At 42.0% G+C, this 21,444-nt stretch overlaps 1 protein-coding gene across 1 annotated transcript; it reads left to right on the forward strand.

Moving 5' to 3' along the window:
* The first annotated feature begins 4,076 nt into the window (after nt 1-4,076).
* Nucleotides 4,077-4,794, forward strand: LOC103179916 (pleckstrin homology-like domain, family A, member 1). The gene is made up of 2 exons (XM_042335052.1): nt 4,077-4,124; nt 4,229-4,794. Exon 2 carries the CDS (start codon nt 4,252-4,254, stop codon nt 4,792-4,794), a length of 543 nt encoding a protein of 180 aa, XP_042190986.1. The 5' UTR covers nt 4,077-4,124; nt 4,229-4,251.
* The last annotated feature ends 16,650 nt before the right edge of the window (nt 4,795-21,444 follow it).

Genomic DNA, 21,444 nt, shown 5'->3' on the forward strand with positions numbered 1-21,444 from the left:
ATTAGGAATGTGGTCTATTCAATATCTTACCATTTTTACTTGCAAGATTATCTATTTTGTCCTGTGAAGATGCTGATGCCTGAATTTTGTTTCAGGTTCGCTTGAGTAACTTGCTGGTGTTAAGCTCTAAATGCACTTCACTCGCTGTGAATTTATCCACTAGCCGAGCAGGTTGGCAATTATCTCCATACTTTAACAAGGATTGCATTGCTAAGATTGCAGACACCACCACAACAACAAATTACATTTCTTTAGATCATTTCACATCAGGAGGATGTCCCAAAACCCTGGACAGTCAGGGATCCGCACCCAAACTGGTGGTTGGGATCATGGAGGGTAGGAGGGTGACCGAAGGAACAGTTGAGGAGGGTCTTAAGACAGGTCTTGAGGGAGGCAGGGAAGGGGATGAGGCCAGGGGACTGGGATGGAGTTCCAGAGGGTGGGGGCAGAGAGGCTGAAGATGTTAATCTTAGGTCCTGTCCGCCTGTTCAGGTGGACTTTAAAGATCTCATGGCACCGTTTAAAGGGAATTTCTCCCGGTGTCCTGGCCACCAATAAAATTGTGATGTTGCTATGTGCAATTGCGTTGCCGCGTTTGCCAACAAATGCACACTCTAAAGTGCTTTGAGACGTCCTTCAGAAGTGATCAGGCACTATATCAAATCCAAGGATTATTATTGTTTTCTATCCTCTTTTGTTCTCTGCCTTGAATTATGAATATGGCTGCAATTTTTTCATTTACTGCTCAGCTCAGCTACACACGGAGGAGTTTTACTTGTATTACATTCTAGAATGGGAGAATGTTGATATCCATTTTTAAATTTGTTTGAAGAAAACCTTCAAGAAGAAACCATAACTGCAGATTATTCCAAGTAGTGTCTGGGCTTCCAATCAAGGGTTTTAATAAGTTCTCAGCCTGGCTCAACACTAACACATTGCATGTCCTCTGACATGAAAGATAATATTAATTCTTGCATTTGATATAACACCTTATTGTGTCTTCCAAGACATCAAAGCGCTTCACAAAATATATCTTCACAGAATATATTGTAAAGTGAATTGACTATTTTGTGGGTGAAATACGGCAGCCAATTGCACACCACAGTATCCCTCTTTAACAGTTGCGGATTGAGTGACCAAATTATTATTTTTGATGGAATTATTACCCCTGGAAAAGCGATGCGCCAATTGACCAACAACCAGGTTCCTACTTACGGTTAGGTAAACAGGCGTGTGGAGTAAGGAAATTTGCCCACCATTTCGCCCTGCCTGCTGGGAATCCAACACGGGTCTCTCCCTTGCGAGGTGAGTGCTCTAACCACTGAGCTGCAGGACTCCACGTCGGGAGGACATGCCAAGGCGCCGATAGGCTCTCAGAAAGCTGTGGGTTTGAGTCTTGCATTCAGCACTCGTCTTGCAGACCAATGCTCAAATCCTATCCTGGGGAGCGCTGCATTGTTTCAAGTGCCATCCTTTGGATGAGATGTTAAAGCTCAAAATATTTGAGATGTGTTATATGCTTTATTCAAATGCAAGGTTTATTATTTGTGGTTTCTGGAATCAGAAATCACACAAAAAAATGTTTGCTGGTGAAACCACGAAAAATACACCAATTCAGTCTCTGGTACCTATTGATAGAAGCCATCTATTTGGTATGTGATTCAAGTATATCCGACTACAGCCTTGGTCGAGCCTGAGGATGTAGGTCCTTGTTTAAGAGTTACATATTGTGACTACCAAGGTTTCAACTTTTGAGGAAACCACTTGTTGGCACTGAGACACAAATGTTGTCACCTGCTGGATATAGGGAAACACCATTAGTAGTTGTTTGAATATATGCCTACAAAGTATTGTGTTAAGTATATTGAGATGCCATATCAAATGTAAGGTTTATTATGAATGCAAGTGAAATGTGCATCTTGTTTTCTATTGACCAAAGTGCTGCTTCTAAACATTTTACCATTGCTAATTGATAATTATTGCATTTCATGTCGTATCTATAATGTTGAATGTCTTAAATTTTTCAGGTAATTTCAGTGTAGTAATTATTTGTAGACAAAGGCAAGTCTTAATTTCTGGATCCTGTATTAATAACCAGCACCACAATGTTTAGGATTCCCTGTTTTTCCTCCTACTTTGTTTATAACCCTCCCCCCCACATTATTATTTTACACCAGTTTTCTATTGTATACCCCCACACTTGTGAGAAAATGCTGAGTTTTTTACCTTTGTTAGTTTCACGTTTCTTTGTTAGTGTAAACAGTTTTGACTGGCCCCAGTCATTCTCTTAAATCAGACGAGCCGGGAATTATTATCTTAGTACTCGTTGAAGGGGTTATTATGTAATCGTTGAGTAAGGTGTTTCAGTAACTGAGTTCTTGTCCTGTTCCCAAGATTGGTCTGAATGAAGAAGGCCCCTCAGTTCATCTGATCATCCCTCCAGAACATAGACCCTACAGTCCTCCCATTCCTGCATCACTGTTTCATGCTGCTTTTTAAATAAAATTTATGAAAGATCCCACTCTCTTAGACAACTCAATCCACGACTGTTTGCGGGATGCTGTTGTGTGCACTTGGCTGCTGCGTTCCGCCCACAAAAAGTACAGTCAATTGACTTTTAACAAAGCTGCGAAGCCCTTTGAGACGCCTCGAAGACGTGATAATAATAATAATAATAATAATCCTTGCATTTGATATAGCGCTTTTCACATCGGGAGGACGTCCCAAAGCGCTTCACAGAACACACTAAAGTGAATTGACTGTATATTTGTGGGCGAACGCGGCAGCCAATTGCGCACAGCAATGTCCCACACCACCACCAGCAGCCAGTGAGGGGGTGGGTGGTCCAAAAGGCAGCAAGACTTGAGCCATTTCTGCTGAAATAATCAGAAAAGGGGCAGAAAGGAGGAGAAGAAGAAGAAAAAGAAGAAGAAAAGAAAAAAAAAAGCACTCAATAATTTTGACCTGGGTTGGATTTCTTTTTTAACATATATATATAGATATATATTAAATTCGATGGTGAGGATGGAGGAGGCTGAGGAGGTCCTGAGAGAGGGTTTGCGGGAGCGATAAGGCGCGATGTCAAACGGAAGCGCGATCGTTATTAACTCCTATGCTATTTCATCCGTTGTTAAAACACCACGCGAAATCTCTCCCTCGCCCTTGAGTCGTAGATTTGATTGGGGAAAAAAATATCGCTTTAATAATAATAATAATAATCCTTGCATTTGATATAGCGCTTTTCACGTCGGGAGGACGTCCCAAAGCGCTTCACAGAACACACTGTCAAGTGAATTGACTGTATATTTGTGGGCGAACGCGGCAGCCAATTGCGCACAGCAATGTCCCACAAACAGTCGTAGATTGAAAATGACCAATTTAATTATTGTTTTTGGTTTTTTGGAGGGATTATTATTAGGGCTCTGTGTGGAGTAAGGAAACTTGCCCAAGGTTTGGCCCTCTGCCTGGAATTGAACTCAGGTCTCTCACTTGCAAAGCGAGTGCTCTAACCACTGAGCTACAGGACTCCACCGAGCTTTCAGCCTCCTGGCCATAAATTTTATATATATATATTATACAAATAAGTTGGATGAAGTGGTTTCTTTGATGGATCAGTTCATTGCAATCTATATCCTCTGCACTGCCCGCTGGTGGCTCCCTCTGTTACTGATAGCCACACACTTTTACTGAGCTCCCAAAAAAAAAACCCAGGAGCCACGTAGGCTGTTTTAGTGACTCTGGATTCTGCAAATCGATGAGCTGTTTCCTTCTCCCCATCACACGGTGGGTGGGAGCAGAGTGTGGGAAGGCAACTGCAGAATTGCACAGATCGTTCAGGGGAGAGCAAGTCAGGCACTGCCAACAAAAAAACACACACACACACACAACCATCACCACCACCACCACCAGCAGCAGCAGCAGCCAGTGAGGGGATGGGTGGTCCAACAGACTGCAAGACTTGAGCCATTTCTGCTGCAATAATCACAAAAGGGGGCAGAAAGGAAGAGGGGGAGGAAGAGGAGAGGGGGAGAAGAAGAAGGAGAAGGAGGAGGAGAAGAAGGAGAAGAAGAAGAAAAAGCAGAAGAAAAGAAAAAAAAAAAGCACTCAGTAATTTTTGACCCTGGGTTGGCTTTCACTCTCTCTCTCTCTCTCCCTCTCTCTCTCTCTCTCTCTCTCTCTTTTTTTTTTTTTTAAAAAACAAAAAATCTCTACCTATGCACTACTGCAGATAAGAGAGACGGATTCGAGTCGATGGTGAGGATGGAGGAGGCTGAGGAGGTCCTGAAGGAGGGTTCGCTGGAGAAGAGGAGTGATGGTTTGCTGCAGCTGTGGAAGAAGAAGCACTGCGTGTTGACAGGGGAAGGGCTGCTGCTGCTGAGACCCAAACAGCATCAGGACCACCACCACCATCACCACCATCACCATCACCACCACCATCACCACCAGCAGCACCAGCAGCAGCAGCACCATCACCAGCAGCACCAGCAGCACCACCAGCAGCACCGCGATGCCCAGTCCGGGGGCAGCAACTGCAGCGCCGTCAAACAGCTCCTCTTCGGGGACATGAAGACGGTGGACTGCGTGGAGAGGAAGGGCAAGTACGTGTACTTCACGGTGGTGATGGCCGACAAGAAGGAGATAGACTTTCGGTGCCCCCAGGAGGAGGGCTGGAACGCCGAGATCACCCTCCGGCTCGTGCAGTACAAGAACCGCCTCGCGATCCAAGCGGTGCGCTGCAGCCGCCAGAAACTCGCACAGCGGGGCATCAGCACCGCGCCCCCCGACACCGCCTGACCCCCCCCCCCACACCCCCACACCGCCTGACCCCCCCCCCCCCCCACACCGCCTGACCCCCCCCCCCCCCACACCGCCTGACCCCCCCCACCCCACACCCCACACCGCCTGACCCCCCCACCCCCCACACCCCCACACCGCCTGACCCCCCCCCCACCCCCACACCGCCTGACCCCCCCCCCCCCACACCGCCTGACCCCCCCCCCCCCCACACCGCCTGACCCCCCCACCCCCCACACCGCCTGACCCCCCCCACCCCACCCCCTCACCCCCCCACACCGCCTGACCCCCCCCCACCCCCCCCCACACCGCCTGACCCCCCCCCCCACACCGCCTGACCCCCCCCACCCCCCCCACACCGCCTGACCCCCCCCCCACCCCCACACCGCCTGACCCCCCCCACACCCCCACCACACCGCCTGACCCCACCCCACCCTCACCCCCACCACCCTCACCCCCTCACCCCACACACCGCCTGACCCCCCCCCACCCTCACCCCTCACCCTCACCCCCTCACCCCCCCCCACACCCCCCCTCACCCCCCCCCCCCGACACCGCCTGACCCCCCCACCACCCCCCACACCGCCTGACCCCCCCCAGCACCCCCCCCCCTCACCGCCTGACCCCCCCCCACACCGCCTGACCCCCCCCACCCCCCCCAGCACCCCCCCCCACCGCCTGACCCCCCACCCCACCCCCTCACCCCCACACACCGCCTGACCCCCCCCACCCTCACCCCTCACCCTCACCCCCTCACCCCCACACACCGCCTGACCCCCCCCTCACCGCCTGACCCCCCCAGCACCCCCCCACACCGCCTGACCCCCCCCCAGCACCCCCCCCCACCCCCACACCGCCTGACCCCCCCCCACCACCGGCTCCACCCTCACCCTCACCCCCCCCACACACCGCCTGACCCCCCCCCACCCCCCCCCCCCACACCGCCTGACCCCCCCCACCCCCCCCACCCCCCCCCCCCCCCCGACACCGCCTGACCCCCCCCCCACCCCCCACCCCCCCCCGACACCGCCTGACCTCACCCCACCTCCACCCCCCCCCACACCGCCTGACCCCCCCACCCCCACCCCCCCCCCCGACACCGCCTGACCCCCCCCCACACCCCCTCACCCCCCCCCCCCCGACACCGCCTAACCCCCCCCAGCACCCCCTCACCCTCACCCCCCCCCACCACCGCCTCACCCCCCCAGCACCTCCACCCTCACCCTCACCCCCCCACCCCCTCACCACCTCCACCCCACCCTCACCACCCTCACCCCCCCCAACACCAGCTCCACTGTCACCTTCACCACCCCAACACCTCCACCCCACCCTCACCACCCTCACCCCCCAACACCTACACCCCCACCCTCACCGCCCTCACCCCCTCCCCCCCCGCAGCACTGCCTGACCCCACACCCCCACCACCCTCACCCACCCCCAGCCACTGGCCAGGCACTGCAGGTCAGTGCTTTACTGTCACTGCAATTGTACACCATGGTCTGCATGTGCTACACACACACACATATATATTATATATCTGAGCAGGTCAGATTAATGCACACACACACACACACACATACATATACATATACAATATAGATACATATACATTTGGTCACCTTGTGTGTATTTGTGTGTGTGTGTTTATTTATGTATATATATGGACACAGGGTGACCAAAAAGTCGTGATACCATTTACAATGTCTAATGAGTCTTCACACACACCCACCCAAAAAAATCTAAAATTGTTTTTAGATAATAAGATAGATAGCACGACTTTTTGGTTATCCCGTAAATATATATGTGTGTATATATATACGTGTGTGTCTCTCTCTCTATATATATATATATTTGCAGACGTGGATGTTCGAGCGTAGAGTTGCGCATAAATTAATTGGGTTTGACTGTGTTTTGCGGCAAAGAATCGCCACTGATGTTTAATAATGTGCTCAGAGTTGCGTTGAAATTGCCTCACACTGTGCACAAATATATCGAGAGAGATCTATCGCTCAGACAGGAAAGGAAAGGTTGACCTGAGTCCAAACGTGCCTTAAAAGGAAACCTTTTAACGTGGAGTTCTGCTCAGAGAGAAACAGACCAGACATTTGTGATAATATGTGTGTTTGCGGGTTACAGTATGTGTTCATTTCTAGCTCTCTCTTACATAACATTGCCATAATCAGGGCAATTATTATTATTATTATTGGTGGTCGTTATTGTGCGTCTGTTTTCTTATTCCACCCCCCCCCACCCAAAAAAAAACTAAATCAGTTGGAAATGTAATTGTGTTCCAGACTGTGCAAAACAGAATATACCAAATAATGTGATTTCTCCCCCACCCCCCAAAAAAAACCTCCCGTCAAAATCTCAAGGCTTCCTCTTCTCTCAGTTAAGTGTTGTCTGTGTGTGCGTATCTATCTGCACTGTATTGCAGAAGTCGACGTTTGAGTTAGAGCTGTGCATAAATTAAGTGTATTTGACTGTTTATTGCAAAGAATCGCCACTAATGTTTAATAATCTGACCTGATCAGAGTTGCCTTGAAATTGCCATCAGATTTCTAGCTGCTCCTTATTTTTCTTGAAATCCTAGTGGTGTGAAGGAAATGCTAATTCCCGATTTTATACAATTTTACTAAATCACTTTTTTATTCTTACGCAATGCTGGGTCAATTACTGAACTTCCCACCTTAATGGTAAATGACATTCCAAGAAACTGTAGGCCTATTTTGATTAATAATGAACATGACAGGAAAGCTGCTCTTGTAACATATCTCAATACGTTTCTCAATACCAATATCTATGTACTGCATAAGACTAGGTTCTTGACAGAGCAAACAATATGAATAATGGGTTTTCACATATGTATTTTATTTCATGCTAATTCAACAATTGTACTACAATATGCCCACGATGTGTTGTTTAGTAATTTCAATCCACTGTTGTATTTCATGCTTTGGATTATCAGATGCCTAATTTATATCAAATTGTACAGATTTAATTTTGGACCATACTTTATTAGTCTCTATTCATATGTACCAATTGGGAAATGTTGGAGACATTGATAAGTTATCTCGCACAAAAAGCCAGATGCTTTGATCTCACCTGGGAATGGAGCTATATATATATAGTTTTAATTTAAAAATCAGTTCTCTTAATGTGGGTCTAGAATAATCTGGCATGGATTGAGCAATGTGAAGGTTAATTTAATTTGAAGTAACTTTTTTTATTTGTGATTCTATAGGTTTCACAAAGAGAATGCTTACAGAACACAAATCTATTGTGCAGCAATGAAAAGCAAATGTGATTCTACATTATGTTTTTAGTTATGGATGAATTAAAAACAAGTTCAGAGTCAGCAAATCCAGCAAGCTGAAGGAACATTCAATCCATATTCTCCTCGAAAAAAACATCATAGAAGAAGCTTCAATGAATTCCATTACAACGCACCTTCCTCTGTGTGGAATTTGAACGTTATTTATAAAGTACTTTCATTGCTTTTTGGCATGGCTGTTGCTATGAAATAAGTAAGTAATTGTAAATTATTGCTTTTTTATTTATTACATCTTTATTTTGTGCCTGACGTTTTTGAATGTATAGTCATATCATGGTGGAGAAGCAGGTAATTGAAGTAGAAACAAAGACTACAGATAACAATGTGTTACACTTTTTCTCAGAACCTTTTTAAATCTCCTGATTTATTAAATAGCAAAGATAATGGAAATAATATGCAATCATAAACCTCATATTGTTTAGCCACTGTGTGCACAGTTAATAGTCTCAATCCTGCCCAGATATAATGTATTGTGCAAATGCAGATCCATCATTCTGACAGCAATGGTCATTTCTCTATTATGTAAATACCACTCACATTCAATAATTTTTTGAGATGTGCGAGTTATTTTCATATGTGTCGAAATACATTCCATGAAAGAGAGAATAAATTCCTTCCGTACATATTGTGAGTTTTACATTTTCTTAAGTGTTTCTATTGTAACTTCAATAGTTGTTACCATTGTGGTTCTGTAAAAACAAAGCGATGTCCACTTAATTTACTTTGTATTATTTCGCATTCTGTCTTACAATTTAGTAACTGCTTATTTTGCCGTGAGGCTTCCCTGGTTCCCAGAGAAAAATTAACGAGTGCAATGACGATCTTTGCACATTTGAGACAGTTACCATAAATTTCAGATGGATCAGTGCCATATGCTCTCATTTTGGTGCATGTCTGTGGGCTGTAATCAAGTAAATTCATTACGATTTCTGTTATCCTTTTGGAAGCATGCTGCAAATTGTATATCCTAGTTAGCTACGATAATATACAAAAATGAAAAGTGGACAATTCTTTTAAAGGAAAGGTAAATATCTCTTTTGTTAGACTTCTTGCGATTCAGACCCCATTAATCTTCACTGGTGACAAAAGGTTCCTTCCAAAGAAATTCTAATTTGCTGTGTACCATGTATGGAGTTCAACAATGTCCCACTCCTCCAGACACCACGCATAAATCACAATTTGCGTTAGTCATTTTTGTACATGCAGCGGTCTGCACGCTGCAGTGTCCCAGGTTTTCAGTAGGAAGAGGACAAGTGGTTACAAGGAAGGATGAAACATGCAAAGCATGTCCTATTTCATTTAGCTGCTGTTGAATAATTACTGTGGATATCTGTCTGATGGCTGGAAGGTAGGTCACATGATTTTCTGGATTTTGTGTACCACAAGATTAGATCTGTTTGATTAAGTGTAACAAAATGCAGATTTTCAGCTTTATAAAGTCTGATTAATAGAGCAGTCATCTACGTTTAGATTTGATAATTAATATAGAGAAGATTGACAAAAGGAATACAAATTCAGTGTGTGAGGACCTTTAAGCAATCAGTACATTTAACCCAAATACCAGGACCCTTTAATCTGTATGTTACAGTTTAAAGTTCCACAAATGCCTTTTTGTACAATTCATGGATTCTTCTACAACATGTTTACAATAAACATAGGAATGCTTTAACATGAATTTCATACCATTTCTGAAAATGTATGAATACTGCGGTCGTAATTACTTTCTATGTTGTTTATTATGGAATAGGATTACTAACAGCCTCTGTACCTTACGATATCCTTCACCACTATTTCATGAAAATATTTCATGCAAATCTTTTATTTCCAGAGAGCCTCTGGTTAGCCTAAAAACAAAAGCTCCCAGTTATTCGGGATCTGTCCTTTTGGACCACCTCCACTAACCTTTTCAGAACTATTCCCCTTCGATTGGGATGCAACCTTGGGGAGTGGTGTTAGCAAGCTTATACGTTTAACCTGTGATTTTTAGCCAGATTGCAGGAATACCCATTGCTTAAACTATATCAAACTGCTTTCTCTCCAGGATAGGATTAGGATTTCGTAAAGATGGGCAGCCCAGTCACAGTGTACTTACTCAACAAGCTGGGTTGGTAGTGTGTGTCTACCTTTTTAAATGGGCCATTTTTTGTTCATATTGTCTTACTTGGCCACATAAAGTCATGCAGCTTAATTGTTTCACTCGTCCTATTTTATAAGGATGGAGAGGGAGCAAGAATACTCCAACACAAACTAAGACTATAATTTGGCTAATGGTATGACTCACCATCTGGTACACTCTGGCAGGCAGTCACAGGCACCTTCAGAGCAAAAGGTCATTGCTCATTGCTATAGAGGGAATCTATAGCTCTATCTTAACTATGAAATCGGTTTTCTGCAGTTCTTATAAGAACTTATAGAAAACTAGCTTAAATTTTTTTGAAGTGTAGATGGTGCAGATGTGAGCAGAGTATTTAACACAGACTGAGTGAAGAACGAGAAGACACAGACTCACTCCAAATGAACAAGCCTTGGGCAAAACTAGAGATTAGAATTTAATTTTTTCTGCAATATAGTGGATATATGAAACTAACTCCCAGTAAAAGTAGCTGACGTGGTGTCAATGAATCAAATCCACTTGATCCACTAAAATCTTGTGCTCCGATTAATTGTCCTTCTGTTGACCTTGTCTCGAATTATGAATTATTCGCGTTTTATTTCATTTAAATTTTTAGATTGAAATTACTATTTCGTACAACAATAACCCATCTCTACACAATAAAGATCGTGCGTCTCTACAGGTAATAATTTAGTGCTGTAATCATTGCACTACTCGGCTTCAACGAATTTTTATCTTTTATAATAGCGAGGGCTGTTATTTTTTTCCTCTCCTGAAGATATGTGCCTCAAGCAAGTTTGTGTTGCTCATTTCAACTACAGCCCTGGCTGACTGAGAACTAATCAGCAATGAAACCTGGGACTTTCCTCAGAGTAGTACAAAGGGCAGTACGTTTACGAATTGAATCATTGGAGAGAGAGAGAAAGGAAGGATCTTAAATTGTACAACAGGCACAGTCATAGTTTTTTTTACAAGAACATTTTCAACTACATTTTAAATTACAAACTTTAAGCATGTAGATTTTGCTTTGATTTGGTTGCAATAGTTATGGTCTGTGCTTTGCAGAGTAGTAAGGCATCCAGACCCATCAGTCTCAGATATAAATGCAATCATTGCCAAGTACCTCGTCATGTATGATAGTGATGAGTGGCAAGACGGAGAAATGGTGCAGAAATGGTGACAGTCATTCTGTCTGCATTAATGGTCCTTTGTGGGTTTTAACTGAAAATTCCCGATAACAATTGAGGGTTAAATCTGATCAGCCTGCAATTTCCCCAAACTTTTTTTTTCTTTTCTTTCCCCCGTGACTGCAGAAGAATAAACGAAATCGCTGATAATCTTCCTTTATTCAAGACTGTTGACAGGTACGAACAATTGGGGAATGTTTAAGTGGCCGGTAACACAATATCGTGAAGGAAACAACAATTGGAATGGGAGGTTTGATAATAAATCCATGAAAGTGGAATTATTGGTGAGAAATTCCACCAGGCGTTTGGCAAATCTTTAAATACAGCCTTAATTTGGAAGCCAGTTTTCTGTAAATCCTTTTAAGAACTACAGTCACTGTATTCAAAGTTGAGATTCAATTCATCAATTTGCCAAATTCTGGACACTAAAATGCCGCTTAAATAGAGTAAATTTAGACCAGGGTGGAATTTCACATTGTATATTGTCAAGAGAAAAGATATGCATTGTAAAAACTGGCTTATGATTTGTGTTACTTGAGCTATCTAATATTTCAGATAACCGTGCCAGTGAAAATATAAAAAATATTAATTCAGCTTAAAGCCTTTAATGCAATTTGCAGTGGAATGTCATTTTTAGAAAATGTCCTGAGGACATGTCAATTGAAGCTGTCAAGAGACTTAATGCACAAAGAGAAAGGGAACGAAAGTCATAATGTCATAGATGAAGGAGAAACACTTCTGTGTAGTACAGACTTATCCACACGTAGCAGGGACAAACTGCTATCACAATTCCCAGAACTCGCAGCCTATCGACATCCTCTTAAACAACTTTGCGGCGGGTCAAAAAAAATGAGGTATGGCACCGAGAAAATATTTATTGCATCCCAGCCAGTTGGCGTTGGAACATGTGACATTTTTTGGAGGTGAGTAAGATGTTATTTCTGGAATGTAGCCCTTCAATGGCATGAATGAATAAAGAACTCATTGAGATATTTCCTTTCCATTGTTCGTTTGCCATTGCTCTGGGAGTTTATACAACAACAACAACTTGCATTTATTTAGCACCTCGTGCCCTAGAGTGCTTGGTAGATCATTTGCAATTCATAAGGCTGGAAGCAATTATTAATAATGGGAATAATAACAATAATAAATGTTTCCACATTTGTGCATTCTTTCTGATATAACATTGGGCCTGCGATAGTTTCATTAAAAATAGTTACACTTAAAAAGGCTATTAATAATACCCTTATAAGGGTATTAATAATAATCATGCAGCTAGACATAAAACATTATAATTTACCACAAGGTCACAAGCCTCTGATTAGACCTCCATTTTCTGCAGTTCTGAGGCTCAGGGTTGGAAGCAGTGTTGATTTACTGTACCTTAGCTCTCAGTAGCCCCTGCTACTTATAGTAATAATAATTCTTGCATTTGATTTAGCGCCTTATCACGTCATCAAAGTGTAAAATGGATTGACTGTGTATTTTGTGGGCAAACCTGGCAGACAATTTACAACTACAACGTCCCACAAGCAGCCATCAAATGAGTGACCAATTGTATATGAGGGATGTGTTGGCCAGGACACCGGGAGAAACTCCCTTCTCTTTTCGAGTCGTTCCATGGGATCTTTAAAATCCGCCTGAAAAGGCAGACGGGATCTTGGGATCTCAGTTTAACTTCTCATCCGAAGGGCGGCACTTCCAACGTGTGGTTTGAATCCACAGCCTTCTGACTCGGAGGCGGTAAATGGTGCTATCAGTGCACCAGGCTGACACACATATCGTTCGTCATAAACCAAGGCCACCTCCTTCAAGGCTATGGAAACCAAGTACTTTCGCATTTCCCAGCTTTTAAGCAGAATATAAATTTTTCCACAGAACCAAAATAGGTTCAATTTACGGATAAGATGACAGATAAACCCAGGTGCCACCCGCTTGTTCAGGCTTGTTAAAGATCAAATGGCAGTACTCAAAAAGAGAAGGGGATTTTAATTAAATGATTACACCCCCTCCAATATTTACCTCGGTAAGTGGTGACCTACGTTTTTGGTCTACCGTCAAAATAAATGGCTGTCGCATTCGCCTATAAATCCACAGTAAAATCCTGTGAACCACTTTTGAGTCATCCTCCCAATGTGAAAGGCGCAATACCAAATGCAAGCATGATTATTATTATTAATAATAGTAATAAATGCTGTAAATGGGATCATTCATTTCAAAGGGAACGTTTGCGCTGTCGACAATGTACAATTTATATAATGTAGTGAAAAGGCTACTAATTTACTGGAGCAGTTTAGAAGTTGGCTTCCTGATTTATACGAATACTTGACAGCCCATATTGTAAATGATAACAGATATAATCACTTCGGATAAAAGGTAAGTGGAAAAAGTTCATTTCTTCCTGGTGAATGAGGTTTGACATTTTCATAAATAAATGTATTAGAACTGAAACAATTGCGAAGATTTGGGGGAGAGTGGTGCAGGTTGAAAAATGGTGCAAAATAGGGGAATCGAGGAATTTTCTGGAAGTTTCGCTTGGAATTTTTCCTGGTGTGCCGGCCACCAATCCCAAATAAAATTTGTCAATCACTCCATCGCTGGTTGTGGATGCTGCAGTGTGCAAATTAGCTGTCATGTTCACCCACTAAAAACGTAGTCACATCAATTTACAGCAAATTCCTGTGAAGCACTTTGCCACATCCCGTCAGCGTGATAAGGTCCTGTATCAAATGCAAGGATTGTTATTATTATCCAATGCAAAGATTATTATTATTATTATCAAATGCAAGGATTATTGTGGTTGTTATTATTGTCTTAAATTTGCTTCTAAATTCAATGAAAATAGAAAATACAATTGTCCTCGTTTTGAAGTTTTTAGCTTTCGAAGTATATTGTGAACTCCACATAGTCAAGGTTCCAAATAAGTCCCTTCGTTGGACCAACGCAAAGCTTTTCAGGTGGGAGGTACAGATGGGAAAGAAAATCTCTGGAAAAAATGTTTAAGCATGTTAAGCTGTATGTTTCTTTATAGTTTCAAGACCCAATTGGGTCCAGCTTGTCTCTCAGATCTGCACCTTATTATTTGAACTGTCAAACAGACAATTACCCAACATTGCTACTCACTGAGTTCAAAGCTAACCAGGATACACCCTATCCACCTGTTTGCACTTCTGAAACAATAGACAACTCATTGAACGGCCATTCACTTTCACTTTTAGTGAAGAGAAAACATTGCAATTCTTTAGATGTGGTTTATTGGAGGAAGTAAGAACTAGTGATTCATCCTTTCAAACAAAATGAACTGTGTTTCGTCAGCAATAATTTATTCACCACATCATAGAGATCTATTCATCACACAATCTGCCTTGTAAATCAGTAAAGGTGTACCACACCTTGGAAACAAAGCAATTCTTTCAAAATTGTGTAGCTTCTGTTTATCTGTGTGTGTGGTCAGTATGTGACTCAGATTCTTGTTTATTTTAAATTACAAAAAAAAGTTTCTATGATAATAATTATCACGGCGTTGAGACACCTCAAAGCACTTCACAGAATGTACTGTAAAGTGAATTGACTGTATATTTTGTGGGCGAAACACGGCAGTCAATTGCACATAGCAATGTCCCACAAATAATCGTGGATTGAATGACCACTTTTTTTAAGGAATTACATTAAATTAAATATTGGAGGAGATGTAATTAAATGATATCATCCCTTCCAATATTTGCCAAGGTAAGCGGTGACCAGCCTTTTTGGTCGATCATCAAAATAAATTGTTCTTGATTGAATATTTCTTGATTTAGGCCATAAACCTAAAGAGAACTCTTTAAATTGATGTGAAATTCAAGGAAATGTTGTCGGAATTAAAATGTTTATGCTATGCATATTTTAACACTGCAGATCATCATTGTGCAGACAATTATGAGATGAAAATGGCAATGTGGGTCATTCCGGAAACAACAACAACAACAACAACAAGATTCCATTTATAAAGCGCCTTTCACGTCAGGAGGACGTCCCAAGGCGCTGCACAGTTGGGTCATGACCCGAGCAGGGGGGAAATGGTCAGGGTGAGGGGAGGGGAGGGAGCGAGGAGGGGGAAATGGTCAGGGTGAGGGGAGGGGAGGGAGGGAGCGAGGAGGGGGAAGAGAGTCAAGAGGGGAGCTGAAGGCTCGGTCAAAGAGAAAGGTTTTGAGACCGGCCTTGAAGGAGGAGAGGGAGGAAGCGGCGAAGGCACTGGGGATAGAGTTCCAGAGCCTCGGGGCTGAGAGGCTGAAGGCCCGACCACCGATGGTAGGGCGATTGGGGCGGGGGACGTGGAGCAGACCAGAGCCGGAGGAACGGAGGGTACGGGCAGGTAGGTAGGGGGATAGTAGGTTGGAGAGGTAGGAGGGAGCAAGGCCGTGAATGGCCTTGTAGGTGAGGATGAGGATCTTGAAATCAATTCTCTGGGAAATATGGGCTATCACCTGCAAGAAGCTTTATCTTGCATTTTATGTTTGCTTTATTACTGTTGTTATGTTCCTGCAACAACCTGGGTTGTTGAGATAATAATAATCGCCCTTGCATTTGATATCGCAGCTTATCACATCACTGAGACATCTCAAAGCATTTCACAGGCCAGTTTGCACACAGCAATATCTCACAAACAGCCGTGAAATGAATGACCAATTTTATTTGGGGGATTGTTGACCAGGACACTGGGAGAAACTCTCTTTTCTTTTCACAGAGTACCGTGGGATCTTTAACATCCACCTAAAAAGACAGCCGGGACTTCGGTTTATAACAATTTAAAGACTTTTTTTTCAATTTGAAGGATAAGGAATATTTGTTTTAATGTTGATAATTAATGTATTTGCTTTATTTGTTATATGACGCAGTATTTATCTTTTTCATTCTCTATTGTTTTATGCAATGGTAGATTGCCTTGGAATGCACCAAGGCCTAAAGGAATTATAATACTCTGTAATGCATTAAAGAGAGGAAATATTTATTTTATAGTATTGTTTTAGCTAAAAAGTATTTCCACATTAAATAGCAATAGAGTTTATTAAATGTAATCCATCAAAAAACCTTGCAGAAATGATATGAAGAATGTAGTTTGTACCTTAAGACAGAGTGTTTCAGTGCTTTGATTAATATATCCCGGAACAGGTTTTGACATAAGTATGTAAATTAATTCTAAGATGTATTATTCACATCTTTAATTCATCCCTACAACTTAATTGATTTTTTTCTAGTTTTTTTTTACAGTTTTTCTTCCCCACGAGACTTCTTGTCTTTACAAAATATCCCTCAGATGCCAGGAGGCACAGCAGAACTCGGTGAGAAAGAAAATATTAGTTTCTCTCTTTTAGTCTTGTTCCTGGGTTGAAAGGGTCCACATTCTCTAGTAAAAGCAGGAGAAGCTCATTCAAGAGACTAACAGGCCCTGAGTAAGTGGCAACCTTAAGACTCGAACCAATGACCATCTGGTTGAGAGAAAAGTGGTAATGTGTCAGTGCCAAGCTCAGTGCTGCTGTTATCACAGCGCCTCATATAGCTCGCTTCACTTTATGGAGAAATGCTGCTTTTTTTGTGCTGATGTGATGTTTATCGAATGTATATGAGATTGAGTCAAAATTCATCAAAGTTCAGATGGCACAGTTGTGTTATTCATTGCACATATTTATTTGATACCTCATACAAACATTACCAACACTAGTCTCAGAGGGGGAAAATGCAATAACATCTAATTAAGCATTAAACCTCCTCCTGTTGCTGAATCTCTTGTACCATTAAACCCCTGATTGAAGCAATTACGTAATGAAAATAAGTTATTCAATTAAATTGAAAAGTCGAAGACAAGAAAACATTAATTAACCATCAATCACAATTAACAAGAAACCAGCTCAAAGCGTTTCATTTTCAAAATCAACGGGAACGTGCACTTCAATTTTAAAATGGTCAAAGATGTGGCTATTGTTAAAAGTCTTAACAGGACAAGCGAAAGCTGCTTACTTTATTGAAATGCACTGTGGAACTTGACAGCCAGACTTTGGTAATATTCCCAAATGTTGGTTAGGGTACTGCTGACTACATACCATTATCAAATGAAGTAAATACATGCATCACTGAGTATATTCTCCAGTTGGTTAGCTGAGGCTGTCAGCTATCTCATCTCTTGGAGTCTTCCTAACTGAATATCGACCAGACTGACTGAATGTGCAATTCTCCAACATAATACTAATAATCTTTGCATTAGATAAAGCGCCTTATCATTTCTTGGAGACGTCTCAAAGCGCTTTACAGAATATACTGTACATAAAAGAATCCCGTTTCAACTTTCCTCCATCCTCTGCCCACAAGGCAACATTGTTGGTTATGATCTACAAGATCAAACATGATCGACTTCCAGAGTGATGTTCCCTTGGGTCAACATGGTTCCAGCAGCAGTCGCTACTTGTGTTTTGGTCCCCAATATTTTAGCTGAAATAAACACACTGGTGTATTCTGTAATAAGTGGTGACGACAGAAAATGAACCACCGGTGATGTAGTTAAACAGCTACCTCTTTCCTAGGTCCTGCCACCCTTGTACATCATATTACCTGCCACTCACTGAGCAGATTTCCCTAATGCACTGCTGTCCTATGTATTAGAAATTAATACAGTGCTCCAGTAAAGCCATGACATCAATAGCTAAGAGGTGCCAGTGTGGCAACGTAGAACACAGGGTCTCAAGAGCACCGTTTAAAATGAAATTGAACTAATCATGTAGCTTGGAAAATGACCCATTTCGTTGTTGACAGCTTAAAAAATATGGCTATCAGCAAAAGTCTCCAATCAGGTCAATACTTGCAATAGATTGTTGGTCTGATTACTGTGTAGTCTTCAAGATAATCCCAAGTGCAAACTCCTTGGTTCAAGGAAACTGCCTAAAATTCCTGGAGCACTGAGCATACACAGGCAGGTCAGCTAAGAAAATAGTGTGGGCTGGACTCACTCAGAAAATGTTTCCAAAGAGCTGATGAATGCGCTGAACTAAAAAAATGTAGTGCTCAATGTATAATTTTCCCTTTTCCCTCCTCAGTTCCCGGAACTCGGATTCCAGTTCTCGGAATCTGATTAATTTGCTGGGAAGGTTATTTCAGGGCTGTTAGTAATACAACTTCCATTCCTGAAGAATGAAAGCTTGGCAGGCCTGGAGAAATGCAGAGCTGCAGCTTAGCTCCCATTACAGGAAATGAAAAGCCATTCATAAACTCAACTGTTAAATGCCTGTGAGTTCACCACCAACTTGTGGTTGGAAAAAATGATTTGAATGCAAGTCGCTTTTTGCCTTATGCCTTGACACGGATCACATTTCTTTATTTCCTGGTTCCTTGAAGCAAAGCAACAGGGATGTTTTATTATAGACGTCCCAGGCTACTCCATCTTGGCCACCTTTCTCAACAGCTCATTGGCTCTATATCAAATGCAATAATTATTATTTTTATTATTATATCATACAAATATTTTGTTGTTCGATGTATATTCAAACACCAGTTCAACGCTTTTATGCTGGTGAAATATTCTTTGTAGGCAACACGCTTTCATTTTGTATTTGGGATTTCAGTAACCTGGACAACAACAGCTCAAGGTTTTATGCTTTGTCAAATTTCACGTAACTTGGACTAATTACAAATAATGAGAAGCTTAGAGTATTTGGTGTCCAATGCATCTCTGGTGTGTACATCATGTGGCTTGACTTGGGACTTGAGTATCCTGAGTGCCTGTTCCAGGGTCAGAGAATAGGTCTCCCTACTCTGCCTCACATAAACATCGGTACCTAATATAGATCTTGTTCAATCAATCCATTACTTATACAATATTAAAGCAGGCTTAATGTAACCAGAGGCATGTAACAGGCGCGGATGCTGTCTCTGTCAGTTATTTAATTCTACCTCAAAACAAAGAAGAATACTAATTCACTGTCCAGTTAAAATGAATATGTCTGCATCAGGTTTTGGCTCGAGCATTTGGAAAGAAAGCTGTTTAATGTCCAGTTGTCTTCATTGGAGGATGGACATTTTAATTGATCAAAACAGCATTTAGAAGAGATATGGATACATACACAAGGAAATAAATAAATTAAAGAGGATGGGGAAAGAGGGAAATTAGATTTGATTTATGCAGTCCTGTTAGGGAAATTAGATCCATGCAGATATGATGGGTCAAATGATCTCTTTCTGCACCACAAGGTTTTATTATCAATGCTTTTTGTAATTTTATGAGCTTTAAGTTTTTTTTCTTTGTGTGGGGGAGGGGATCATATACTACAACAGCTATGGTAAAAGCACTTCTAATCAACAAAGCACATCTTGCAAAGTACAGAAAGTGACTACACTTTTGTTCTATTAAACAAAAGCTTTTCATTAAAACAAAGATTCATTTCAGAATTTTCATTAAAACATTTGCCCCCAAAACACACGGTCACTGCACTTTATAGAATACCCTGTGAAGCTCTTTGGGTTGTTCTTCTGTTGTAAAAGGCGCCATAACAGATGCGAGGATTATTAAAGAAGTCAAGTAAGGTGGTGCAGGTTTTATTTCACTTTAGGGGTGAAAATCAATGAATACAAAAAATAATAAGACGAATACTTCATATTTAAAATTAATGGCTTCGACAATAAGTTGTAATTCATTTTCTTGAATTGTAATATCCAAGACCACTATTGAGATCAAATCTTGCCAGAATACACTGCGGTTGTATGGATGTAGACAAGCAGAAAGATTAATGAGTGTGTGGAAGGAAACCTTATCAAAATTTCAATGTTGTAAACTCCAATTTATAAAGTACCTCTCACCCTCCGTGGGACATTATATCTGACAGCTCTTTAAACCAATCCCCATCTTGTGTATTACTGAGTGAAAATGAGCCTCCTGTTTAAGTGCCTGATCCATGCCTGAATTTGAAATGGCCACTTCTACCACACACATTCAAATTCAGAGGATGTATAACCTTACAGTGAGCTTCAGACAGACAGTCTTACTGAGATCAAGATTACAGAGAGAATTAAGAGACTGAAAGGAAACATCTAGCACTTACTGATCTTTCAGCTACATTGTCAGAGCCCTAATGAGATTACAATCTACCGAAGAAAAGGAAAGCACTGCTTTCTGAAACAATCAATCAATATATAATATCTCAAAGACGGAGAAAATAAAGCTGCAGAGAGTAGGATGCAGTTGGAGTGTATTGTGGAGTCCTGTAGCTCAGTGGTTAGAGCACTCGCTTTGCAAGCGAGAGACCTGAGTTCAATTCCAGGCAGAGGGCGAAACCTTGGGCAAGTTTCCTTACTCCACACAGAGCCTAATAATAATCCCTCCAAAACCAAAAACAATAATAAATTGGTCATTTTCAATCTACGACTGTTTGTGGGACATTGTTGTGCGCAATTGGCTGCCGCATTCGCACACAAATATACAGTCAATTCACTTTACAGTGTGTTCTGTGAAGCGCTTTGGGATGTCCTCCCGAGGTGAAAAGCGCTATGTCAAATGCAAGGATTATTATTATTGCACAATGTGATAACAGATGCCTCATTACTGCAGCATTTCTAGAGTTAAGGGTCAACAAACACAATTAAAACAGCTTCAGTAAAGACAATGAAGTCATAGTTGAGGGCATTTATTGCATTCAGCTAGCAACTTACTCAACTTAAGTACCTGAGACACACTTTGATGTGAAGTGTACTGTACAAGACTTGTTGATTCCATTCATATGTAATGCATGAGGGAAAATAGTATGCAAGTTACTATTGGACTATAATAATAATAATAATAATAATAATAATCCTTGCATTTGATATAGCGCTTTTCACGTCAGGAGGGCGTCCCAAAGCGCTTCACAGAACACACTGTAAAGTGAATTGACTGTATATTTGTGGGCGAACGCGGCAGCTATACTTTTATGTTACGTACAGCAATAGTTTGCTGAGCCTTTCTCAAAGAATAAATGCTGGTCATCATCAGTCAAGCTCTTTGATGAGCTCGCTATTTA

The sequence above is a fragment of the Callorhinchus milii genome, unplaced genomic scaffold (assembly GCF_018977255.1).
Source record: "Callorhinchus milii isolate IMCB2004 unplaced genomic scaffold, IMCB_Cmil_1.0 Scaffold5, whole genome shotgun sequence".
In the NCBI taxonomy this organism is placed as follows: Eukaryota; Metazoa; Chordata; class Chondrichthyes; order Chimaeriformes; family Callorhinchidae; genus Callorhinchus; species Callorhinchus milii.